Source organism: Mixophyes fleayi, chromosome 6, assembly GCF_038048845.1.
Source record: "Mixophyes fleayi isolate aMixFle1 chromosome 6, aMixFle1.hap1, whole genome shotgun sequence".
In the NCBI taxonomy this organism is placed as follows: Eukaryota; Metazoa; Chordata; class Amphibia; order Anura; family Limnodynastidae; genus Mixophyes; species Mixophyes fleayi.
In genome coordinates, this window is record NC_134407.1 from 3,473,491 (window position 1) to 3,493,887 (window position 20,397).

Here is a 20,397-nt window from a genome sequence, read left to right on the forward strand (position 1 = left end):
CCCGCCCTCTAGTGATCATTACTAGACCCCACCTTCTAGTGATCAATACTAGACCCCGCTCTCTAGTGATCAATACTAGACCCCACCCTCTAGTGATTAATACTAGACCCCGCCCTCTAGTGATAAAGACTAGTCCCCACCCTCTAGTGATCAATAGTCCCCACCCTCTAGTGTGTCACTGTCCTCCTTCCTTACAGACATGCTGTGTGCTGTGATTTCCCCATTCCATGGGGAACTATATCCTTATAATATGTGTTATCTCGGATATCTCTGTATTCATCAAATAGAGATGAGTGATATTTATGATTTTTAACACGGACTCGAGGAGGTTAATACACCACAGATCAATCCCAGGTCCATGTAACATCCGTGTTCTTACCCGTTACTGACGATCGCAGAGTGGCCAAACCGGTTCACACTGCGGTGCAGACTGGGCTTCTGCAGGACCTTCCAGTCATCGCATGCTACAAGGAAACAAGATGAACGAACATATTGTATAACAATGATGAACAGTAAAACAAGAGCATAATACACATTAATGATCACTGCACAATGTAAAACGTTTCTGAGGTACTGTGCTGACAGCAGCATGGCAGAAGTGATAGGCACACCCCTGGGGTGTGGCCACACCCACATTGTGAGGGGGCCATGCTTCCTTCTCAGAGTGTCTGGAGCCCACAGATTGGAATATTGGAGGAAAGAGAAGGTCCTTCTCTAGCAGAACTGACAAAGAATGACTGACAGATTGACAGACTTGCTTTGCAGAACTGCACAGTGGGGTTTGGTTGATTCACACACACTGGTGGGGCTAGTGATGTCACTTGATGGTGATGACTGCAGTCTCAGCTCTTTGTCCTGCATCAAATCTCACCAGGACATTGTCCTAAAGATGTGGGACCTCAGATGTATGTAATGGGGCAGGGAGCTAATACTTTATATCCAAACTAATTTGTTGTAGTTTTGACTTGAACCACATGAATGTTACAGCAATAAATCTCCGGGCATAAACAATGAAAATCAGTGAGGAAATAAGCAGCAGAAACTAAGATATGCAACCTCAGCATCCTGGGATTTGTAGTTCCACAATGGCTGAGGATGTAACAGTCACTTAATGATTTTAATCAGGCATTTTAATCATTTATGAGTGTTGTGCAATTAAGATTGGTATCATAACTTAATGGAGTAACTCCTCATTCTTGAAATGGGACTTCTGCCTGAAATCGGCAGTTGTAGACTCACTCTTGCCAGCCTTCTTTAGCAACACCTGTAGCCGTGGAAACAGCAGAGGCACAGAATGTTACCTTGGTTACAGATGCAACTGTGATCAGTTAAGCTCAACATATCTGTCAAATGGCATTTTTTGAGTCTTCACCTGCTTATTTTAGGCAGAATTCCTATTTTTTTTGTTTGTTTTGTTTTTCAAATGTCATAATTAGGACACTTTCCAAACCGTCTATGTTCCCTTCTGAACACTACTACTTATAATTGTATTTATTATGAATGGGAGCAGTCATATTGGTTGCTCTGCTGAGATAAGATTATTATCCATGGATTGCAATGATCAACATGAACGGTAGCAGATCAAAACAAAACAAATTCTGGACAACATGTCTCGCCTTAAAGAACAGTCCATTATTCTGTATAATTGCCTGAACTCCTCGTAGAACACATAGTAGGTACCGCACGGATCTCTGTCACAAGTTTAAATGACCCCTTATAATGTACTTAGATCATCAGCAAACACTGCTCTTTAGTGACATTTTAAGCACACGATTGTGTAATACCATTGTGTACATTTCTATCCTTGACGTCAGAAAGTAGAGATTAAGGGCCTGAGTCACTAAAGAGAGCAAAGCAAATAAAAGATTTCATATTATTTTCCCAATTATAGAAAGAAATTGCATAGAACATAACAGCACCATGGGTGACCTAATTGACATAAAAAGTAAAAAACTCAAGTGGGTGTAAAACCCGAAAAATAATTTGATATATTGTAGATAACGGTGTATACCTGGATGTCAAAATGTTGTGTTTACTTATATATTGTCTGATTTTTCATGTAACACACAAATACTTGATAGCTTTATTTGTACTCTGACATTTAAAGTTGATCTAGGACATGTCCTACCCCAAATATAAATCTGTCCCCACATTTTAAATTTACCTCCCCCTCCAATGCAACATGGTTTTGCTAAGGTGCAAATTTACTCCTTTTTTTTGCTTTGTTCTCCTTAATGAATCGGACTCAATGTGCCTAAATACAAATTCCCATGTGCAATTAATTGAAGTGAAATTAAATTGTGTCCATACACAGAATGGATAATAACTAACACAATAATGTGCAGAATAAAGTTATTTATAACATGAGCAGAAAAACTTCAATATCAGCCACAATGGACAAATTTAGAAGAACAACGTCCCTTTAATTATAATTAGGCCTCTTTGTCCATCATTATAGGAGCGAGGCAAGCTGACGTCTAATACTTTACATGGGGGGTGGAGCTTCCCTATCTTACATCATCCTAGAATGGGGAAGGGATGCGCACAGAAGACTGAAGCTCCACAGATTTCAGTGACTGGTTTGCAGTTTTGGGGAACAGCAAGGAATTTGGAAATTAGGGATATCTGTCCTAGAAGCTGATGTTTCCATGCTGACCACTGACCACAATGTGTACCGAGAATGAAGATACACTGCCTGTGCATCTCCATCTCCTCCCCACGACCCAATGCGTGTCCTGTGATTTCATGTGATGCACTAGGACCAAGAACCGTGAACCGGTCCATCACGGTGTCCTCACTGCCTGATTCCCGGCGTCTCATCCCTGTTTAATGTGTCACAGTTACAACTTTCATGAACGCTGGAAATTTCTCCATGGGTCAAAGTTAGAAAATCTTTCTATATATTCCAGACTCTCGTCCCATCCCCACCCTCCAGCTCCAACCCCCGTACATGAAATCCGTATCCCCTGTGATGTAATTTAGCCAGCTAAAAGGGGGTACTAGATTTGCACAATATATGCTCCGCTATCTGCAGGATTTTTAGTGTTTAATGAATTGTCCTGACTTTTATTAGTGCATGTGGATGGCAGTGACGGCTCTATATGTGGTATACGGAGTGTGAGTATTACTGCCCTGGAGGAATCAGTCACTGCCAGCTATACGGAGAGATGAGGGGAATGAGATAAATCTTCCATCTAATCTACACGAGGAGATCACGTTCTGTCTGATCCTCCCATGTATAAAATTATTTGTAAAGGGCGGGAAGCAGCGCTATAAAACCATTATAAGAAGCTGGTTCTCCAGATAAGAAGCCTCGCAGATGGGAGATGTAATAATTTCTAGCCGGCTGATGTTATTTGTCAAACTGGCAGCTCTCTTCAAGCGGGCGCTGTATATAGAGAGGGAGATATACATTACTAACAGACCGCTCTCTTATCTCGTCTGACGACTCGATAACTATCGGCTGGAGCTGTGCTAGAGGAATACCGGACCCATCACACCGCGGGGGCACCAGGCGGAGGGCTGGCCGGGCGCCAATAGAAATAAAATGTGTCGGGTTACTCTGCTTTTTAAATGATTTTTGTTGTTACAAGAACAGTCTGGAATAAAATTATGTTTCTGCCCAATACAAGTGCAGGAAATTAGTGCTGAAACATCCAATGACAGAATGGTAATAGAAGCAGCGCGACAGCACCATTTCTATGGCGCCAATTGTCTCCTTATCTGAGATGGAGATGAGTCTTCTAAGGGCAATTTTGTTACAAACCTATTTGGAAAAAAAATTAAAAAGTTATTTGAAATTGTCATTGTACGTGGGAATCTCTTTTAAAATTTGTTGCCAAACCATAAATTATGATCTAACGTGACATAAACGGATCCGGCAACGAATGTCAGATCCCCGGAGAGACGTCGCCGAATCTCAGGCAGCAAGTTACCAGATTCTCATTCCTCTTTGAGACTCTTTCAAATAACAAAACTTTTCGAGAACATAATTTTCTTTTTAGGGCGATGCGGCAATAAATGGCCCATAGAAAGTGGTATTACAGAGTCCAAACGTTCACGCTGCAAAGTTCCGCTACCTGAGCTGCCAGAATGTCCCATTTTATAAACCTGTTTTTCGGTTTGGGCTGCACTGATGGGTAGCAGATGTGATATGATGCATGTAATCATTGCTGTAATGTCCCAGAACTGCTACTGACAGGAGTCTGAGGAGATTGCATCTACCCAATGCCCAAAATAGAGAATAAAACCACCAACGTGACTGAGAAACTCACAGCCGTATGTGTAGCTGGATATATCTCCCCGTGTGTTACCTGCAGGATGGAGAAGGAGAGTGAGGGGTACAAATTATACTGCCATTATATTATATATTGTCCTTCTGGGGGTGGGGAGGAATTATTGGGGCAGCACGGTGGCTAAGTGGTTAGCACTTCTGCCTTACAGCACTGGGGTCATGAGTTCAATTCCCGACCATGGCGTTATCTGTGAGGAGTTTGTATGTTCTCCCTGTGTTTGCATGGGTTTCCTCCGGGTGCTGCGGTTTCCTCCCACACTCCAAAAACATACTAGTAGGTTAATTGGCTGCTATCAAATTGACACTAGTCTGTGTGTGTGTGTGTCTGTGTGTGTTAGGGAATTTAGACTGTAAGCTCCAATGGGGCAGGGACTGATGTGTTTGTTCTCTGTACAGCGCTGCGGAATTAGTGGCGCTATATAAATAAATGGTGATGATAATTATTGCCCCCAAACACTAGAGGCCAGATAATGACTCGGGACACCTTCAGGTTAAACAAGATAGTATTGGGTATTTAGCCATTTTCATCGTTAAGGATATTGCACCAGGAGAAATCCTGTATAGTGTGTACCCAGCCTAATAAACTTTCTCACACAGAAGACTCTGCAGAGTTGAATCCTTATGCCAAGATAATTATCTGTGTTCATGTGGATTATTATGATTTGCACAGACATTATGTCAGAGGGGTAACACAAGAGTGAAAGGGTCTTTTTATATAGGGTCGTATTTCCATTTTGAAAAATACATTCCCAATTATTAAAACACTGGTATAACCATAGATGTGTATGAATTCATACTGGAAGACAGTACTGAAATCAATTAAAATACTAAGCAAAGCAAAAAAAAAAAAATGCATTTTCTAAGTAAATATATTGCAAGGTTCTATTATATTTTGGAGAAAAAGTAAGCTTAAAGAAATTTTAAATAACCCTCAATTAGAAAAACAGCCGTACAAAACTTAGTGCTCCTGCCAACAATGTAGTTCTATATCAGTGGTCAGGGAACAGGGGTAAATTACCCCAAATGGGGTAAAAATGAAATTCCTGGGGGTAATACTGCAGATTCACATGCCGTCAGTTGGATTGTAGACCCTTTTAAATGTGAAATTGCTGTTGTACCAGAAGAGCCTCAAGGGTTGGCAGAGGCACTTCTTGAGCTTCGATGCAATAATGAAGCACGTATTGCATTTGAAAACAAAGCAGATCTGTCATATTTTTGGATGTCAACAGCTGCAAAGGCATTCAAAATTGCACATGAGGAGGCAAAAAAGTTGCTGCCTTTTGCAACAACCAACCTTTGCGAACAAGGATTTTCCCTCTAACGAACATAAAAACAGAGCAGAGAAATCGATTGTACGCTGAAGACTGTATCCAAATTGCTCTGACATCAAAATGCCCTAATATTGATGCTCTCGTATCAAAAATGAAGCAACATCATTTCTCCAAAAGCTGAAGTTTTGAAGTTGAAGCTTTCAAAGAAATTTTGAATAGATTCAATAAAATTTTGAATTCCAATAATTAATAATATATATGATTTCTTTCCTTTCAAATCAAGGGGGTAACGTCGGCGTATCTAAATATATTTGGGGGTAAAAGGTAAAAAAGTTCCCTGACCCCTGTTCTATATGTATCCCAGGAATTGCTTTATAGAAGTGCAATAGAGTTTAGTACATTGGCCGCTTGTTGGCCTGTAAATCCTATGTAGTTTATTGCACATTGTCTAACATCGATATAACAGCGCCACCTAGAGGTTATCCGGAAAACAAAGTCTAGCGTTCTATGCAGTTTCATGTATTAAACAAACCAACTCCCCTAAGAAAAAGCTAAATATTTTAGGAGTGTAGGAACCCTCTTCTAACTCTCCTAATGAATGGGGTCAGGTAAGTCTACTTTTTTAAAAAAATAAATAATGCATCACTAAAACCAACAACATGATTAATATGAGCATAATTATTTGGTAAAGGTAAGCTTGATAAAATAATACATTGTATCCAATATAAAGGGCTCTTCCTGCAGCATAAATGAAGGAACAGTAACAGCTGATAATTGTATCACATAGATGACACTAATAATCTGTGAGATCACTGACCACAATATACTGTTTGCAGGTAGACAGGTCTATATACTACAAAGCACAAAGCCCCTATTATATTATACACGGGGAACAGGTCCCTATTACTGAGGCTGACACACCAGTAAAACACTCTGGGTAATGGCCTTTGACGCAGGGTAACAGCGCTGGAACTCGGCACAGCGTTTATTAATAAAATATCCCATTGGCAACAGAACAGTATTTAAGATTTCAGAGATAATCTTCCCTTGCTCTCCTGACTCTCTGGACATCAAAGGATTGTTAGTCTTTGAAGATACAATTATCTTTCATCAAAGGCTATTATTCTGTGAATATTCACAATCGCAATTCATTCAATTCTTTGCACTTTGAAATCACTGGCTTTTATACTATAGAAACGGTCTATAAATAAGTGTTTTGCCTTCATTAAAATACCATTATTATAAGAAAGTGCTTCAGCGATTACAGTTTCAGATGCAGTTTAATCAATCTGTTACCATTGTAAAGCTGAAGACTCCTACATTTATTTTTTCAGGGATACGGGCGCATTAGTATCAACTGACAAATATAAGGATATTTCTGAGAAATAGTAATAAAACAACTACGAGCGAGTGTAGTTAGTATATATAATTTTCAAAATATCTTTGAGAAAATTAAAAGTTTTAGATCACTGTACTTATATTACATCTATATTTTCTATTACATATTTATATAATTATTATACCACAGACATGTTTAGATACAGTGTTGTCTGATATGTATGAGATAACGTTCCGTCTGATACTAATTACACATATAGGCCACAGACTGGGGGCAAAGACCACAGAGGAGACCTTTATCATGTATAGGGGGCAGTATGTTATCATTTCTTATAAGAAATAAAAGTAACTAATATTTAGTGACATCACAACTCACCGATTATAAGAAGACCACTGTCATTATTTACAACTATATATCCTCCTTTTCATGTCATTAAATGTTATTTATTTGTGTGATAAGTCCCTCAATGTACAGCGCTACGTACTATGTTGGCACTATATAAGTATAGGATAGTGATAATATTAACGTGACAATGTCCTCTCTAACACACAAGCTCCATGTGGACACATTTAATGTCAGCTGTAAACCCCTGATGACAGGTGACACCCGTGTATATCATCCTGTTCTCCAAGCTGTTCACCATCCATTAGCAGTAAGCAGGTGACGTGTTACATGCGTGTCCTCCGTCCCATATTCGGAGCAATGTCCACACGCAGAGGGGATCCGGGATGGATCAGTACGTTCCCAGGCTGCAATGATTTTTCTGCATTGATAAGCAGCTAATTGTGGCCCCAGGCTACGTACTGTGGTTTTTATCACTTAAGTGCTGAAAAGTACATAGACCTAATCCCCTGCGGCAGCTGCCTCTCTGCCTCCCGCAGATAATTCGCTGCCAGTCTGCCTCTTTTACACGCTGTTAATTATTATTTCTGCAGACACTTTGATTGATGGGGCACAGCTGTAAATATATACAGTGCGACCCTATAGAGTCCGTCCAGCGTACTTATTGCCCTAGTTAACCCAACACTATCTAGAGCAAGTTTGCACTAAAGGTCCCTCCATCTGAATTATCTGCATTACATTTACAGTTATTGGTATACAGGAGAAACCGCTGTAACTGTATACAGTGCTCAGTTCTGCATCTACTGTGTAGCAGCAATAAGTGCGCTCCATACACGGTGTCACTCTGCCAAGGGCAAAGGAAGAGATCTCAAGTCACCGAGTTGCCCCGTTACTCCCCCGCCGTAAAAAGGAATAATTCACTGGCTCAGGTTATTTCATTTTAACAGATGGCTCTAGCAGGAAAAAATAAATGAACCTGGCAATCTGCTCAATAGGATCACACAGCAATGCTTATATTTCACTGCAATCACTCTCTGAATGCCAAGCAACACGGGATGGATAATATCTGCCATCAAATGTTCCTTCATCGTCCAAGTGGAAAAGGTCAAATAAGCAGCAGGAGGGGATCGAGGAGAAGAAAAGGGGCAGCAACGAGGGGCTCAGACAAGGAGATATAGGGTCAGGGACAGGGGCTCAGACAAGGAGATATAGGGTCAGGGGCTCAGACAAGGAGACATAGGGTCAGGGACAGGGCCTCAGACAAGGAGATATAGGGTCAGGGACAGGGGCTCAGACAAGGAGACATAGGGTCAGGGACAGGGGCTGAAACAAGGAGATATAGGGTCAGGGACAGGGGCTCAGACAAGGAGATATAGGGTCAGGGACAGGGGCTCAGACAAGGAGATATAGGGTCAGGGACAGGGGCTCAGACAAAGAGATATAGGGTCAGGGATATGGGGCTCAGACACGGAGATATAGGGTCAGGGACAGGTGCTCAGACAAGGAGATATAGGGTCAGGGACAGGGGCTCAGACAAGGAGACATAGGGTCAGGGACAGGGGCTCAGACAAGGAGACATAGGGTCAGGGACAGGGGCTCAGACAAGGAGATATAGGGTCAGGGACAGGGGCTCAGACAGGGAGATATAAGGACATTCGGGACATACCAAATCTGCCTCTAAAGTAGGGATAGCTCTGGAATGGCTGCGTGCAAATCCCTGTGCCCAAAGTTTGCACCACTGTGTGGAATTCCCTTCCTCGCACAATAAGACTTTCCTCTGGTCTACAAACTTACAAGCATTCTCTGAAAACCCACCTCTTCAGGCAAGCTTATAATATTCCTCAACCACCATCTTAATCAACCTCGGTTACTCTATTACCATCTGTTACACAATCCACACAAGGCAACAACCCTCTGATAAATATTGCTGCGTGACAGGAGTATAAAGCCTACTAATCCCTTCTTGTTTTTTTTTACCTTTGCAATCTGGCTGGACCAGAATGCAATATGTAGACTTAACCTCATGTATCCAAGTCCTATTGTCCCAGAGATAGTAAGATTACAGCAGGGTCTTCTCACCTCTTTGTCTGTTTTACCCAGTTTGTTTATTACTGTGTTTGTCCCCAAATATCAATAAATGTTAATGATGATGATGATGAATGCAGAGGACAGGGAACGATAAAGGTAGTTTTAAATTCTATGATTTCATCGAGGGGAGCAATTATAAGCGGGAAGACTTTCGCGTCACATCACCTCCTCTGATCAGTGTAAGGAGGTAACACGGCACCACCGGAGCAGGAGAGAGTGCATTGTGCGCTCCCTTCTTCCACAACGCACATGCCGCCCTTCAGCTACTTCACGTTGCCCCTCACTGGTGCAGAGCTTATCTTTCCTTCTATAAAACGTATTAACATAAGAGGAACTGCTAAATTACTTCTTTTGCTAAGTTCACACTTTCCATATATACCAACAGATAGCGCCACCTAACAGCCATATTCTCATAAAAAATGTATATATATTCTGCTGGCTTTCCACTTTCAGATATTGGTCAGGTTTAATCAAGAAAGAACTTGTACCACATTGAAAATTAGGTCAAACATCCCTTTGTGCTCATTGTCTCTAAAACAACCATCAGACTTGGTTCACAAAGGTCATAGCAGCAAGTAAATGATCATGTTACACTTGAATCCAGTAAAAATGTGCGTGGCTGCATCCTGGGACACGACTAGATGTTTGTCCTAAACGTGGCTGGGTATCTGTAAGTTGCTTTTAGTCTCAGTGGACCTGGAGCAAAATTACCATCTAAAATGCAGGAGAAGAGTCTGTAACCTGCGTCTCGCCGCCCGTGGCGTCCAAACACCTGTCTGGGTGAGAATGGCCGGTGTGCAGAGCCGCGCAGCTCGTCAGGGAAGTAACTGACTGACTAGTCTATCTCTTACATTGACTGCCGTGTTCAGCTCGGACTTTGAAACATGAACACTCGATTGATTACCAGAGTCGTCTCCATCCCGTATCCAGGCGTCACGTCTGCCTCAGCAATTAAGCCATCGATGATACAGAAACGAGGGAGAGAAATCAATGTGAGCCTAATAGTAGCTGTAAGGGGATGGTGGGGAGAAATCACTGACATTACAGCTCGGAGCATAGTCCATGCTGTACACACAGCAATGTAGAGATGTGTAGTATATATATATATCTATCTCTGTTATACTGACCGCAAGCTGTGCTTCTAGATACACGTATAACACCCAATAATGTATCACAGCAGCTGCCGCACGTTCCCAGCTCTGCTCCCCATCAAACTAAAACTATTAACCCATCTAATAATTCATACTGTGGTAGGGGTAATACAAACATTATAGGACAGAGGGTCAAAAAACTCTTCAGCCATCTTTGCAATCTTGTGACAGTTAGGAGTGCATTATCATCATCATCATTTATTTATATAGCGCCAGCAACTTCCGTAGCGCTTTACAATTGGGAACAAACATTAATAAGACAATACTGGGTAATACAGACAGACAGAGAGGTAAGAGAACCCTGCTCACAGCTTACAATCTATAGGACAATGGGAGTTTGATACACAAGGGCATGTGCTACATCATATTGCACAATGCACCAGCTAGAACGCAAAGGTAAAAGTATTGAGTGGGCTGTGTGTGACAATGTTGGTCAGAGGGTATACACATTTCGACATAATATTCCATCCTGTTAATTCCAAATATTCCTTAATTTATTGTGTAGTCAGAATAGAGTAAACGTTAAAATCAAAATCTAATTTTTTTTTTTTTTATATTTCTTTATTGAAGAATGTCAAACATGTACACATCAGTAAATAAATTAGAACAAAGATATGTTTATACTTAATAATCATGAACCACGACACATAGTATGAGGAAAGTCGTCATCTGTGAGTTACTGAAGTGAACTATAAATATGATATCACACATAAGATACAAAAGCCTGGAGAGACCGGGGCAACACAAGCACTCCCCTAGTCCAGAAAGATAGGTGGGTCTTGCATGAATATTCTAGTTTCGTACCAAAGGGTGTGTTGAAAACATTTTTGTATTTGTTCTCTCAGCGGGACTGACAAAGTGCCAACACAAAGCTCTCCCAAGTGTCAAAAAATCTCCCTGTGTATTTTGTTTTTTGGAGGGAGGCTTCCAACCAGTCCATTTTCATGGCAAAGAACATTTTTTCTTTAAAGAGGTCCAGTGTGGGGGATGTCAAAATCTAATTTTAAGGTGGGGTGTTCAATTGTCAGCGAGTTATTTTTTTTTATAGCGTTAAGTTATTTTAACGCTGTTTTTTATCATTTTTCGAGCGGGTTAACTTTACCCGCGATTCAATTTCATTTTTTAACGCTGAGTTTTTTTTCATGAAACGGTCCTCTCGCGCTCCAGTAGACGGTCTATTGAAAGTAGAGGATGTGCGAGAGGCAGCCGCGTTAAAAGCTATTCCATTGTTTTTTAACGCGGCGTGTTAAACAGGCAAATATGCTGTTTTATCTCGCACCTCCTTGGGGTGTGTTTAAAAAAAAAACCTCTGACAAGTATTTGAAATCATGTAATAATGTGAAAAAAAAGTTAAACTTATTTTTATAACTAATGCCTAACGTGTAAAAGTTGATTTTCTTGTGAAAAAATAATGAAATAAAATAAACATAAAAAAACCCCACAAATTAATTATATTTATATATGTTTTTAATGTAGATATTTATCAATGTGTAATGCAATCTAATGTATGAAAATGTATACAAAACCTTTTTTTTATGATATACATGACCGCGTTAAAACTCCCCTTCACTCCCCTAAAAACTCGCAAACACAATGTTGAACTGCACAAGTTTTCGCGCTGCGCTAACTAACAACGGTCGGTATTGCAGTTAAAAACCCACGTGAGATTTTTTTTTTAACGCTGAGGGGAAAATAAAACTTGCGGACAATTCAATACCCCCCTAATAATCATGAGACATAACTGGAAAAAGATCCGTAACTGAGGCTTGAATTCATTCTCAACATTTAACCACCTCCCAAAATTGTTCCCTGTGTTTGTCTCACTATGATTATTATTGTTGTTAATCATCATCATCATTTATTTATATAGCGCCAACATATTCCGTAGCGCTTTACAATTGGGGACAAACATAATAAACTACTAAACAAACTGGGTAAAACAGACAAAGAGGAGAGAAGGCCCTGCTCGCAAGCTTACAATCTATGGGACAATGAGAGTTTGACACATGAGGTTAAGGCTACATTTGCAGTCGGTCCAGCCAGACTGCAAAGGTAAAAGTGACTCATAAGCTAAATGATCCTGTCACACAACAATGTTAGTCAAGAGGTAGTTGTATAACAGGTGGTAATAGGGTAGTGTAGTGAGGTTAAGAGGGTGGTTGAGGAATATTATAAGCTTGTCTGAAGAGGTGGGTTTTCACAGAACGCTTGAAAGCTTGTAGACTAGAGGAAAGTCTTATTGTGCGAGGGAGAGAATTCCATAGAGTGGGTGCAGCCCGGAAAAAGTCCTGTAACCGGGAATGGGAGGATGTAATGAGTGTGGATGTTAATATTACAGACTCTCCTCTGGCTCTTTAATATCATAAAAAACATGGATACTAAAATTCCACATTATTATTAATATTATTATCCTTTATTTATAGGACACCACAATAGGTCTGCAGCGCCGTACAGAGGGAAAACAACAAGACTAAACAAATAACACTACAACTCTCAGCACAGCTACTGGGGTGCAAGGGATATATACAGAGCAGGGTTTTGGAGGAATATTGTGAGAAGATGGGTGATGTTGTGGAGCTGGAAGTACCAGGACTGGGCAACAGACTGGATGTGAGGGGTGAAAGAGACGGAGGAGTCAAGAATGACACCCAGGCAGCGGATTTGTGGAGCAGAGGAGATAGTGGTGTCGTCAACAGGGGTAGAGAGGTCGGAAGCGGAGGAGACTCTTGATGGAGGGAAGACAGTGAGTTCAGCTTTGGCCATGTTAAGTTTGAGAAAGAGTAAGGACATCCAGGAGGAGACGGTGGAGTGGCAACTGGAAACCCGAGAGAGGAGGGAAGGGAAGAGATCAGGAGATAAGAGGTAGAGTTGAGTGCTGTCTGCATAGAGATGATACTGGAGGCCAAAGGAAATGATGAGTTCACCCAGTGAGGAAGTGTACAGATAAAAAAGCAGTGGGCAAAGGACAGAACCATGTGGGACTCCTAAGGGTAGGATGGATGGGGAGAAGGAGGAACCAGAGGTAGAAACAGAAAAGGAGTGGTTGGCGAGGTAGAAAGTGAACCACGAAAGCATGGTGTCAGAAATGGTATGAAGGGTGTGGAGTAGGAGAGGGTGATCCACACTTTCAAAGGCCGCAGAGAGGTCCAGGAGGATAAACAGAGGGAAGTGACCCCTGGATTTGTCTGAGAGAAGATCATTGGTGACTTTGGCCAATGCAGTTTCTGTGGAATGGAGTGGAGGAGGCAGAAGCCAGATTGGAGAAGATTAAGGAGGGAGTTGTCAGAGAGGTAGCTGCTGAGACGGTTGTATACAAGCCGCTCAAATATTTTGGAGGCAAAAGGGAGAAGAGTAGTTAGAGCATAAGGTGGGGTCAAGACTGGGTTTGTTAAGAATGGGTTAAATAGGAGCATAAGGGCAAGATTCGAGTAGAGAGAGACAGACTGAAGAGGTGAGCTGGCAGTGAGGGAGTGGGAGCGAAGAAAGTGAGAGGGATATGATCCAGGGAGCAAGTTGAGGGTGGAGGATAATTAAAGAGAACGGACTTTGTTACCCGTACTGGGATAGAAGGAGCATAGAGGTAGTGGCTGAAGGGAGAGGAGAGTGGAGTGGTAGGGGGCTGCAGAAGAGTGATGGGAGGAGATTTTGTGTCTGATAGCTTCAAATGTGAAAGTGAAAAAGGAGTCAAGGAGAGTGGCAGTAATGGAAGATGAGAAGGGAGGATGAGGGGGCAAAGGGGTGTTTTGAAAGTGGCAAAAAGGCAGCGGGGATTGGAGGACTGTGAAGAGATGAGAGACTTGAAGAGTGATTGTTTAGCGAGGGAGAGGGCAGAACTGTAGGATGAGAAATTGAACTTTAAATGATGGAAGTTTGCCAAGGAACGAGACGTTGGTCAGAGAGTGGGAAGGGAGAAAGGACATATTGATGGGAGAAGACAAGGTCAAGGGAGCAACCAAGATAGTAGGTGGGGAAGAGGTTCAATGTGAGAGGCCAAAGGAGGAAGAAAGGGCAAAAAGTTAGATGGACGTTGGGTCTGTGGTGATGTCAATGGGGATGTTAAAGTCACCTAGGATGATGAAGGGGAGGTCTAAGGAGAGGTATTGGGGAAGCCAGGCAGCAAAATGAGAGGGGAGAGGTAGATGACTGAGACACGGAGTTGCATGGGGTAGAAAAGACAGACAAAGTGGACTTCAAAGGAGGAAAACGAAAGGGAGGGCTAAGGGGAGGTGACACTAAAGTTACAATTGGGGGATAGAAGTATGTCCACATCCCCACCACACCAACCATGGCTACTTTAATACCACATCCCCATCACACCAACCATGGCTACTATAATACCACATCCCCACCTCACCAACCATGGCTACTATAATACCACATCACCCCCAACACCAACCATGGCTACTATAACACCACATCCCCCCACACCAACCATGGATACTATAATACCACATCACCACCACACCAACCATAGCTACTATAATACCACATCCCCACCACACCAACCATAGCTACTATAATACTACATCACCACCACACCAACCATGGCTACTATAATACCACATCCCCACCACACAAACCATGGTTACAATAATACCACATCCCCTCACACCAACCATGGCTACTATAATACCACATCCCCCCCCACAAACATGGTTACTATAATACCACATCCCCCCACACCAACCATGGCTACTATAATACCACATCCCCCCACAACCAACCATGGCTACTATAATACCACACCCCCCCCCCCACACCAACCATGGCTACTATAATACCAGATCCCCACCACACCAACCATGGTTACTATAAAACCACATCCCCCCACACCAACCATGGCTACTATAATACCACATCCCCCCCCACCAACCATGGCTACTATAATACCACATCCCCAACACACCAACCATGGCTATTATAATACCACATCCCCCCACACCAACCATGGCTACTATAATACCACATCACCGCCCACACCAACGATGGCTACTATAATACCACATCCCCACCACACCAACCATGGCTACTATAATACCACATCCCCCCCCCACCAACCATGGCTACTATAATACCACATCTCCCCACCAATCATGGCTACTATAATACCACATCCCCCCCACCAACCATGGCTACTATAATACCACATCCCCACCACACCAACCATGGCTACTATAATAACACATCACCACCCACACCAACCATGGCTACTATAATACCACATCCCCCCACACCATGGATACTATAATACCACATCCTCCCCCCACCAACCATGGCTACTATAATACCACATCCCCCCACCAATCATGGCTACTATAATACCACATCCCCCCCACCAACTATGGCTACTATAATACCACATCCCCCCCACCAACCATGGCTACTATAATAACACATCACCACCCACACCAACCATGGCTACTATAATACCACATCCCCCCACACCAACCATGGCTACTATAATACCACATTCCCACCACACCAACCATGGCTACTATAATACCACATCCCCACCACACCAACCATGGCTACTATAATACCACATCCCCCACACCAACCATGGCTACTATAATACCACATCTACATTACACCAACCATGGCTACTATAATACCACATCCCCCACACCAACCATAGCTACTATAATACCACATCCCCCCACACCAACCATGGCTACTATAATACCGCATCACCCCCCACACCAACCATGGCTACTATAATGCCACATCACCCCCCACACCAACCATGGCTACTATAATGCCACATCACCCCCCACCAACCATGGCTACTATAACACCACATCCCCCCCACACCAACCGTGGCTACTATAATACCACATCCCCCCCACACCAACCATGGCTACTTTAATACCACATCACCACCACACCAACCATGGCTACTATAATACCACACACCCCCCACACCAACCATGGCTACTATAATACCACATCATCCTCCACACCAACCATGGCTACTATAATACCACATCACCCCCCACCAACCATGGCTACTATAATACCACATCCCCACTACACCAACCATGGCTACTATAATACCACACCCCCTTCCCCACCAACCATGGTTACTATAAAACCACATCCCCCCACACCAACCATGGCTACTATAATACCACATCCCCCACACCAACCATGGCTACTATAATACCACATCACCCCCCACACCAACCATGACTACTATAATACCACATTCCCACCACACCAACCATGGCTACTATAATACCACATCTACATGACACCAACCATGACTACTATAATACCACATCCCCCACACCAATCATGGCTACTATAATACCACACCCCCCACACCAACCATGGCTACTATAATACCACATCCCCACCACACCAACCATGAATAACTACACACTTATCCAGCACAAAATACATCAGGCTGCCTGCTGAAGGTGTTACACCTTATTATCTGTTATTAATAGCTGACGTCACAGACTTTACCCTACACAGCAGTTCATGATTGGTCAGAACTAATATTCAGAACCTGTTTAAATATCACTATTCTTCAGATATAAAATAACCATATAAAAACAGTACAACAACAAATGTTCTTGCTATACCTGCAATTGTCCGATAATTAACGTTTTTACATTGGAGTTTCCAACCCCTCAGACGACTGAGTGTCCGCACCTGGACTCTGTGTAACCAGAAATACAGGACGGCTGTACGGATTGTACGGCGCTATCACTCAGCAACTAGAGGGCTGTCACTCTACTAAGCAACATATATTTTATACTGCCTCTTTAACTTCTTAATTATATCTGTATTTTACATCTGTAATAAACTTTAAGAGCCTTTCTAATCTAACCACAGCCAGGGCTTTTTATAGAAGCGGACCTCATTGTGAATATGAGGAGTGTATTGATTTTGTTGTTAGAAGATTGTTATCTATGGGGAAAAACAATGTTTTATAGAGAGCGGTTCTGCACTGTAAGTAACAGATTACAGCTTAGAGGAAAAACCATGTTTCAAAGAGAATGGTCCTATACTGAGGATATTATGGTCTAGAGGTGGGCGAACTGCAGGTCAGGACCTCAGTTACGGTTCAAAATCTTTTTGGGTGCCCTGATTGTCAGACATGCAATATAATCTATGAGGAACAATTTTTGAGTGGTCGCAGGGCAATGGCTCACTGACACTTGGGATCCCAAGATGGCCAAGTCTGAACTATTCAATGGGGAGGAGAAGATCAAATTCGGGACATTGTGTGCACCCACATGCAAAAATTAGATTTTGATTTGCAGGACGAGAATATTCAGGGAACTCCTCGCTTTGTTTGGATACACTCAGCCTTGTGGGAAGCAGTGCGGAGCGGCGTTTTCTGGAGTCCATAAATATTCATTGTCATGATTTATTGTGAGAGTCACACAGAGCACAAATACTTCTTGTTAGTAACTTTTATTAGTCCGCGGCAATTTTACTAGTCAAAAATGGAAACCTTTACAAATTATGTGAGCACTCTGGTTTGTTTACAGAACATAAGCTGGCCGACTCCTTGTGATATAGATGACATTAAGGAAAGACATCGTCAAGCCCCGACAACAGACTCTACAACTAAAATAACTCCAAGGTAATAAACCCCTGACCTTAAACCATGAAATTACATTTCTACGTTAGCGTGATGGACGGAAGCAATTCTGTGCCAGGAGTAACAGCGGATTGTATCCTATAAAGTGTTCCGTGCTGGGATAACCAGCTGCATTTCAACCAAACACTTCAGGAAAAAGACATTTATATATTTATTGTTAAGCTAATTAATAAAAGAACCATATGAAAATGACATAGACCACACAAGGGTGAGGGAGCCCTCTGTCAAGGTCACAATGAAATCTGTGGCTGCATATACAAAAACAATGATGGTGAAACAGAAAACACGTGTCAATTAATTTTCCTTTGTACTTCTGACCTCTTGTTAAGGCGCACACCGCATTACGAATGATCATAACGTTATGGACGCTCTGAGACATCACAAATCAACGGACTTAACAAAAACATTTCATTTCAGGGTCCACAACTCATTATCACAAATAGACTACTCACTATGAGCAAATACCCTTCTCTCAGGTCAGGGCTGGACTGGCCATCTGGTCCCATGTTGACATAACGTGTGTGTGTGGCCCCATGTTCATATAGCGTGTTTATGTGGCCCCATGTTAATATAACGTTTGTGTGTGTGGCCCCATGTCAATAAAGCGTGTGTGTGTGTCCACATGTTATTATAGCGTGTGTGTGTGTGTGTGTCCACATGTTAATATAGCATGTGTGTATTAAATGTGAATTAAATGTGAATATTATTATTGTGGGGACTGGAGGGAGGCCTAATCATAAAACATGAGTGCTATGGGTCTAACAGTAGGGCTGGCTGGAGGTTTCTTAATCTCATGTACCCATGTTTTTTCAAAATAGGGCATTCAATATTCCAGGATCAAGACAAGAAGGAACTGAGCTAAAGAAATCAGCTGCTACAAGTGGTGAAAGTGACCAAGACAGGTAGGAGAAAGCAGGACAGTCTGCCAACTGTCCTGAATCTGGTGGGGCAGTCTTGAATTTGGGTGACTGTCTAACTTAGTCAGGATTTAGTCCGACTGCAAGAACAGTTGGGAGGTATGTAATGTACTGCTTGTGAAGGCAGAGCTGTGTGCTTCCAACAGTAGTGCACACAGTATTGCCTGTGTATTTGTCTAAAATGATAACCATGTTACATAATAGGGCCCCTGTTGTCTTAAATACCCTGGGCCACCCTGAGCCTTAATCCGCCTCTGGTTAGGGGAAGGGAACCGATAGCTGCTCCCACTTCCCGGACAGGACACAGACTGCAAAGCAAGTCGAGGAGCTCTAAGTATCACAAGATTTGGTAATCTCGTGAGACTAAGAGCTTCCCTGCTCACTCAACAGGAAGTTCCCACCCTCATGGATGTCAGCAGCACCAGAAGCGTAGATAAGTACAGTGGGCTGGGGGTGTCATAATGTGCCTGGGGGAATGGCGTGATGTGGCTGGGAGGGCATGATAAATGTAATGATTTATTATAATGTATGTATCAATGCCACATGTTGGCCAGAACCACAACACAATAAGGTCAAGCCCTTTTCGGCGGCACATAGTTTATTTCCTGCTGGAACTGAGGTGGGCCTGTGTACTTTAAATGCCAGGGCTGATTTTTAGTCCCAGTCCGGGCCTGTCTCAGGGGCTCAAACACTCACATATCCATAGCGTCATTATCTCTGACCGCACACAAATCTTTATAGCCATAGCCAAATCAGCACCAATTACCTTGTCACCTTATATCATATTTAAGTCCTCTTGGAGATTCCCAAACTTACATTCACAACAAATGACAGGAAAGTATTGTTCTGGGAAATATCCAAAGTAGCAATGAGGGAACGTTATCACTTATCAAACTAGAAATATAAAATAAATCAAAAAAATAGAAAGATACAAAACTACATAAAGTGGCCAATCCCACAGGAGTGAACGTAGACATCAATTCAAAAAATAAACACGTTTTTGAGAATTTTCTAATCTCCCAGGGCAACAAATCTGGGAACACTGTACCCATCAGACTCTAATTCATAAAAAAAGCATTATAGGTATTAAGATGATGTGATACATAAAACAACATCACATAAAAAGTACAACAAATAAACATGCGAGGTGCTGCATTTATATCACACAACGGGCCCTCGTCAGCTGGTCCTAACGCTCTATAGCGCTACTGTTGCAACAGCCCATTAATTAAGAGATCTTAAGTACAAGACAATTAATATGCAACATGCAAATTTGTGAATGTTCTTCCTTCCTTCCTTTCATCCCTGGAATGGGAATTCTGACCAGGATGTCTAATTTAACCGAAGTAAGCTGGAAATGACTATTAATTATATCGGCGG

At 42.2% G+C, this 20,397-nt stretch overlaps 1 protein-coding gene across 3 annotated transcripts in view; it reads right to left on the bottom strand.

The window, feature by feature from the left end:
- The window catches only part of ATRNL1 (attractin like 1), a 489,225-nt gene that overhangs the window by 356,451 nt on the left and 112,377 nt on the right, over window positions 1-20,397 (bottom strand). For all 3 annotated transcript variants that reach the window (XM_075215604.1, XM_075215603.1, XM_075215602.1), the window contains one exon: window positions 380-464. In XM_075215604.1, the coding sequence (XP_075071705.1) occupies window positions 380-464 (85 nt within the window). The remainder of the gene's footprint in view (window positions 1-379; window positions 465-20,397) is intronic.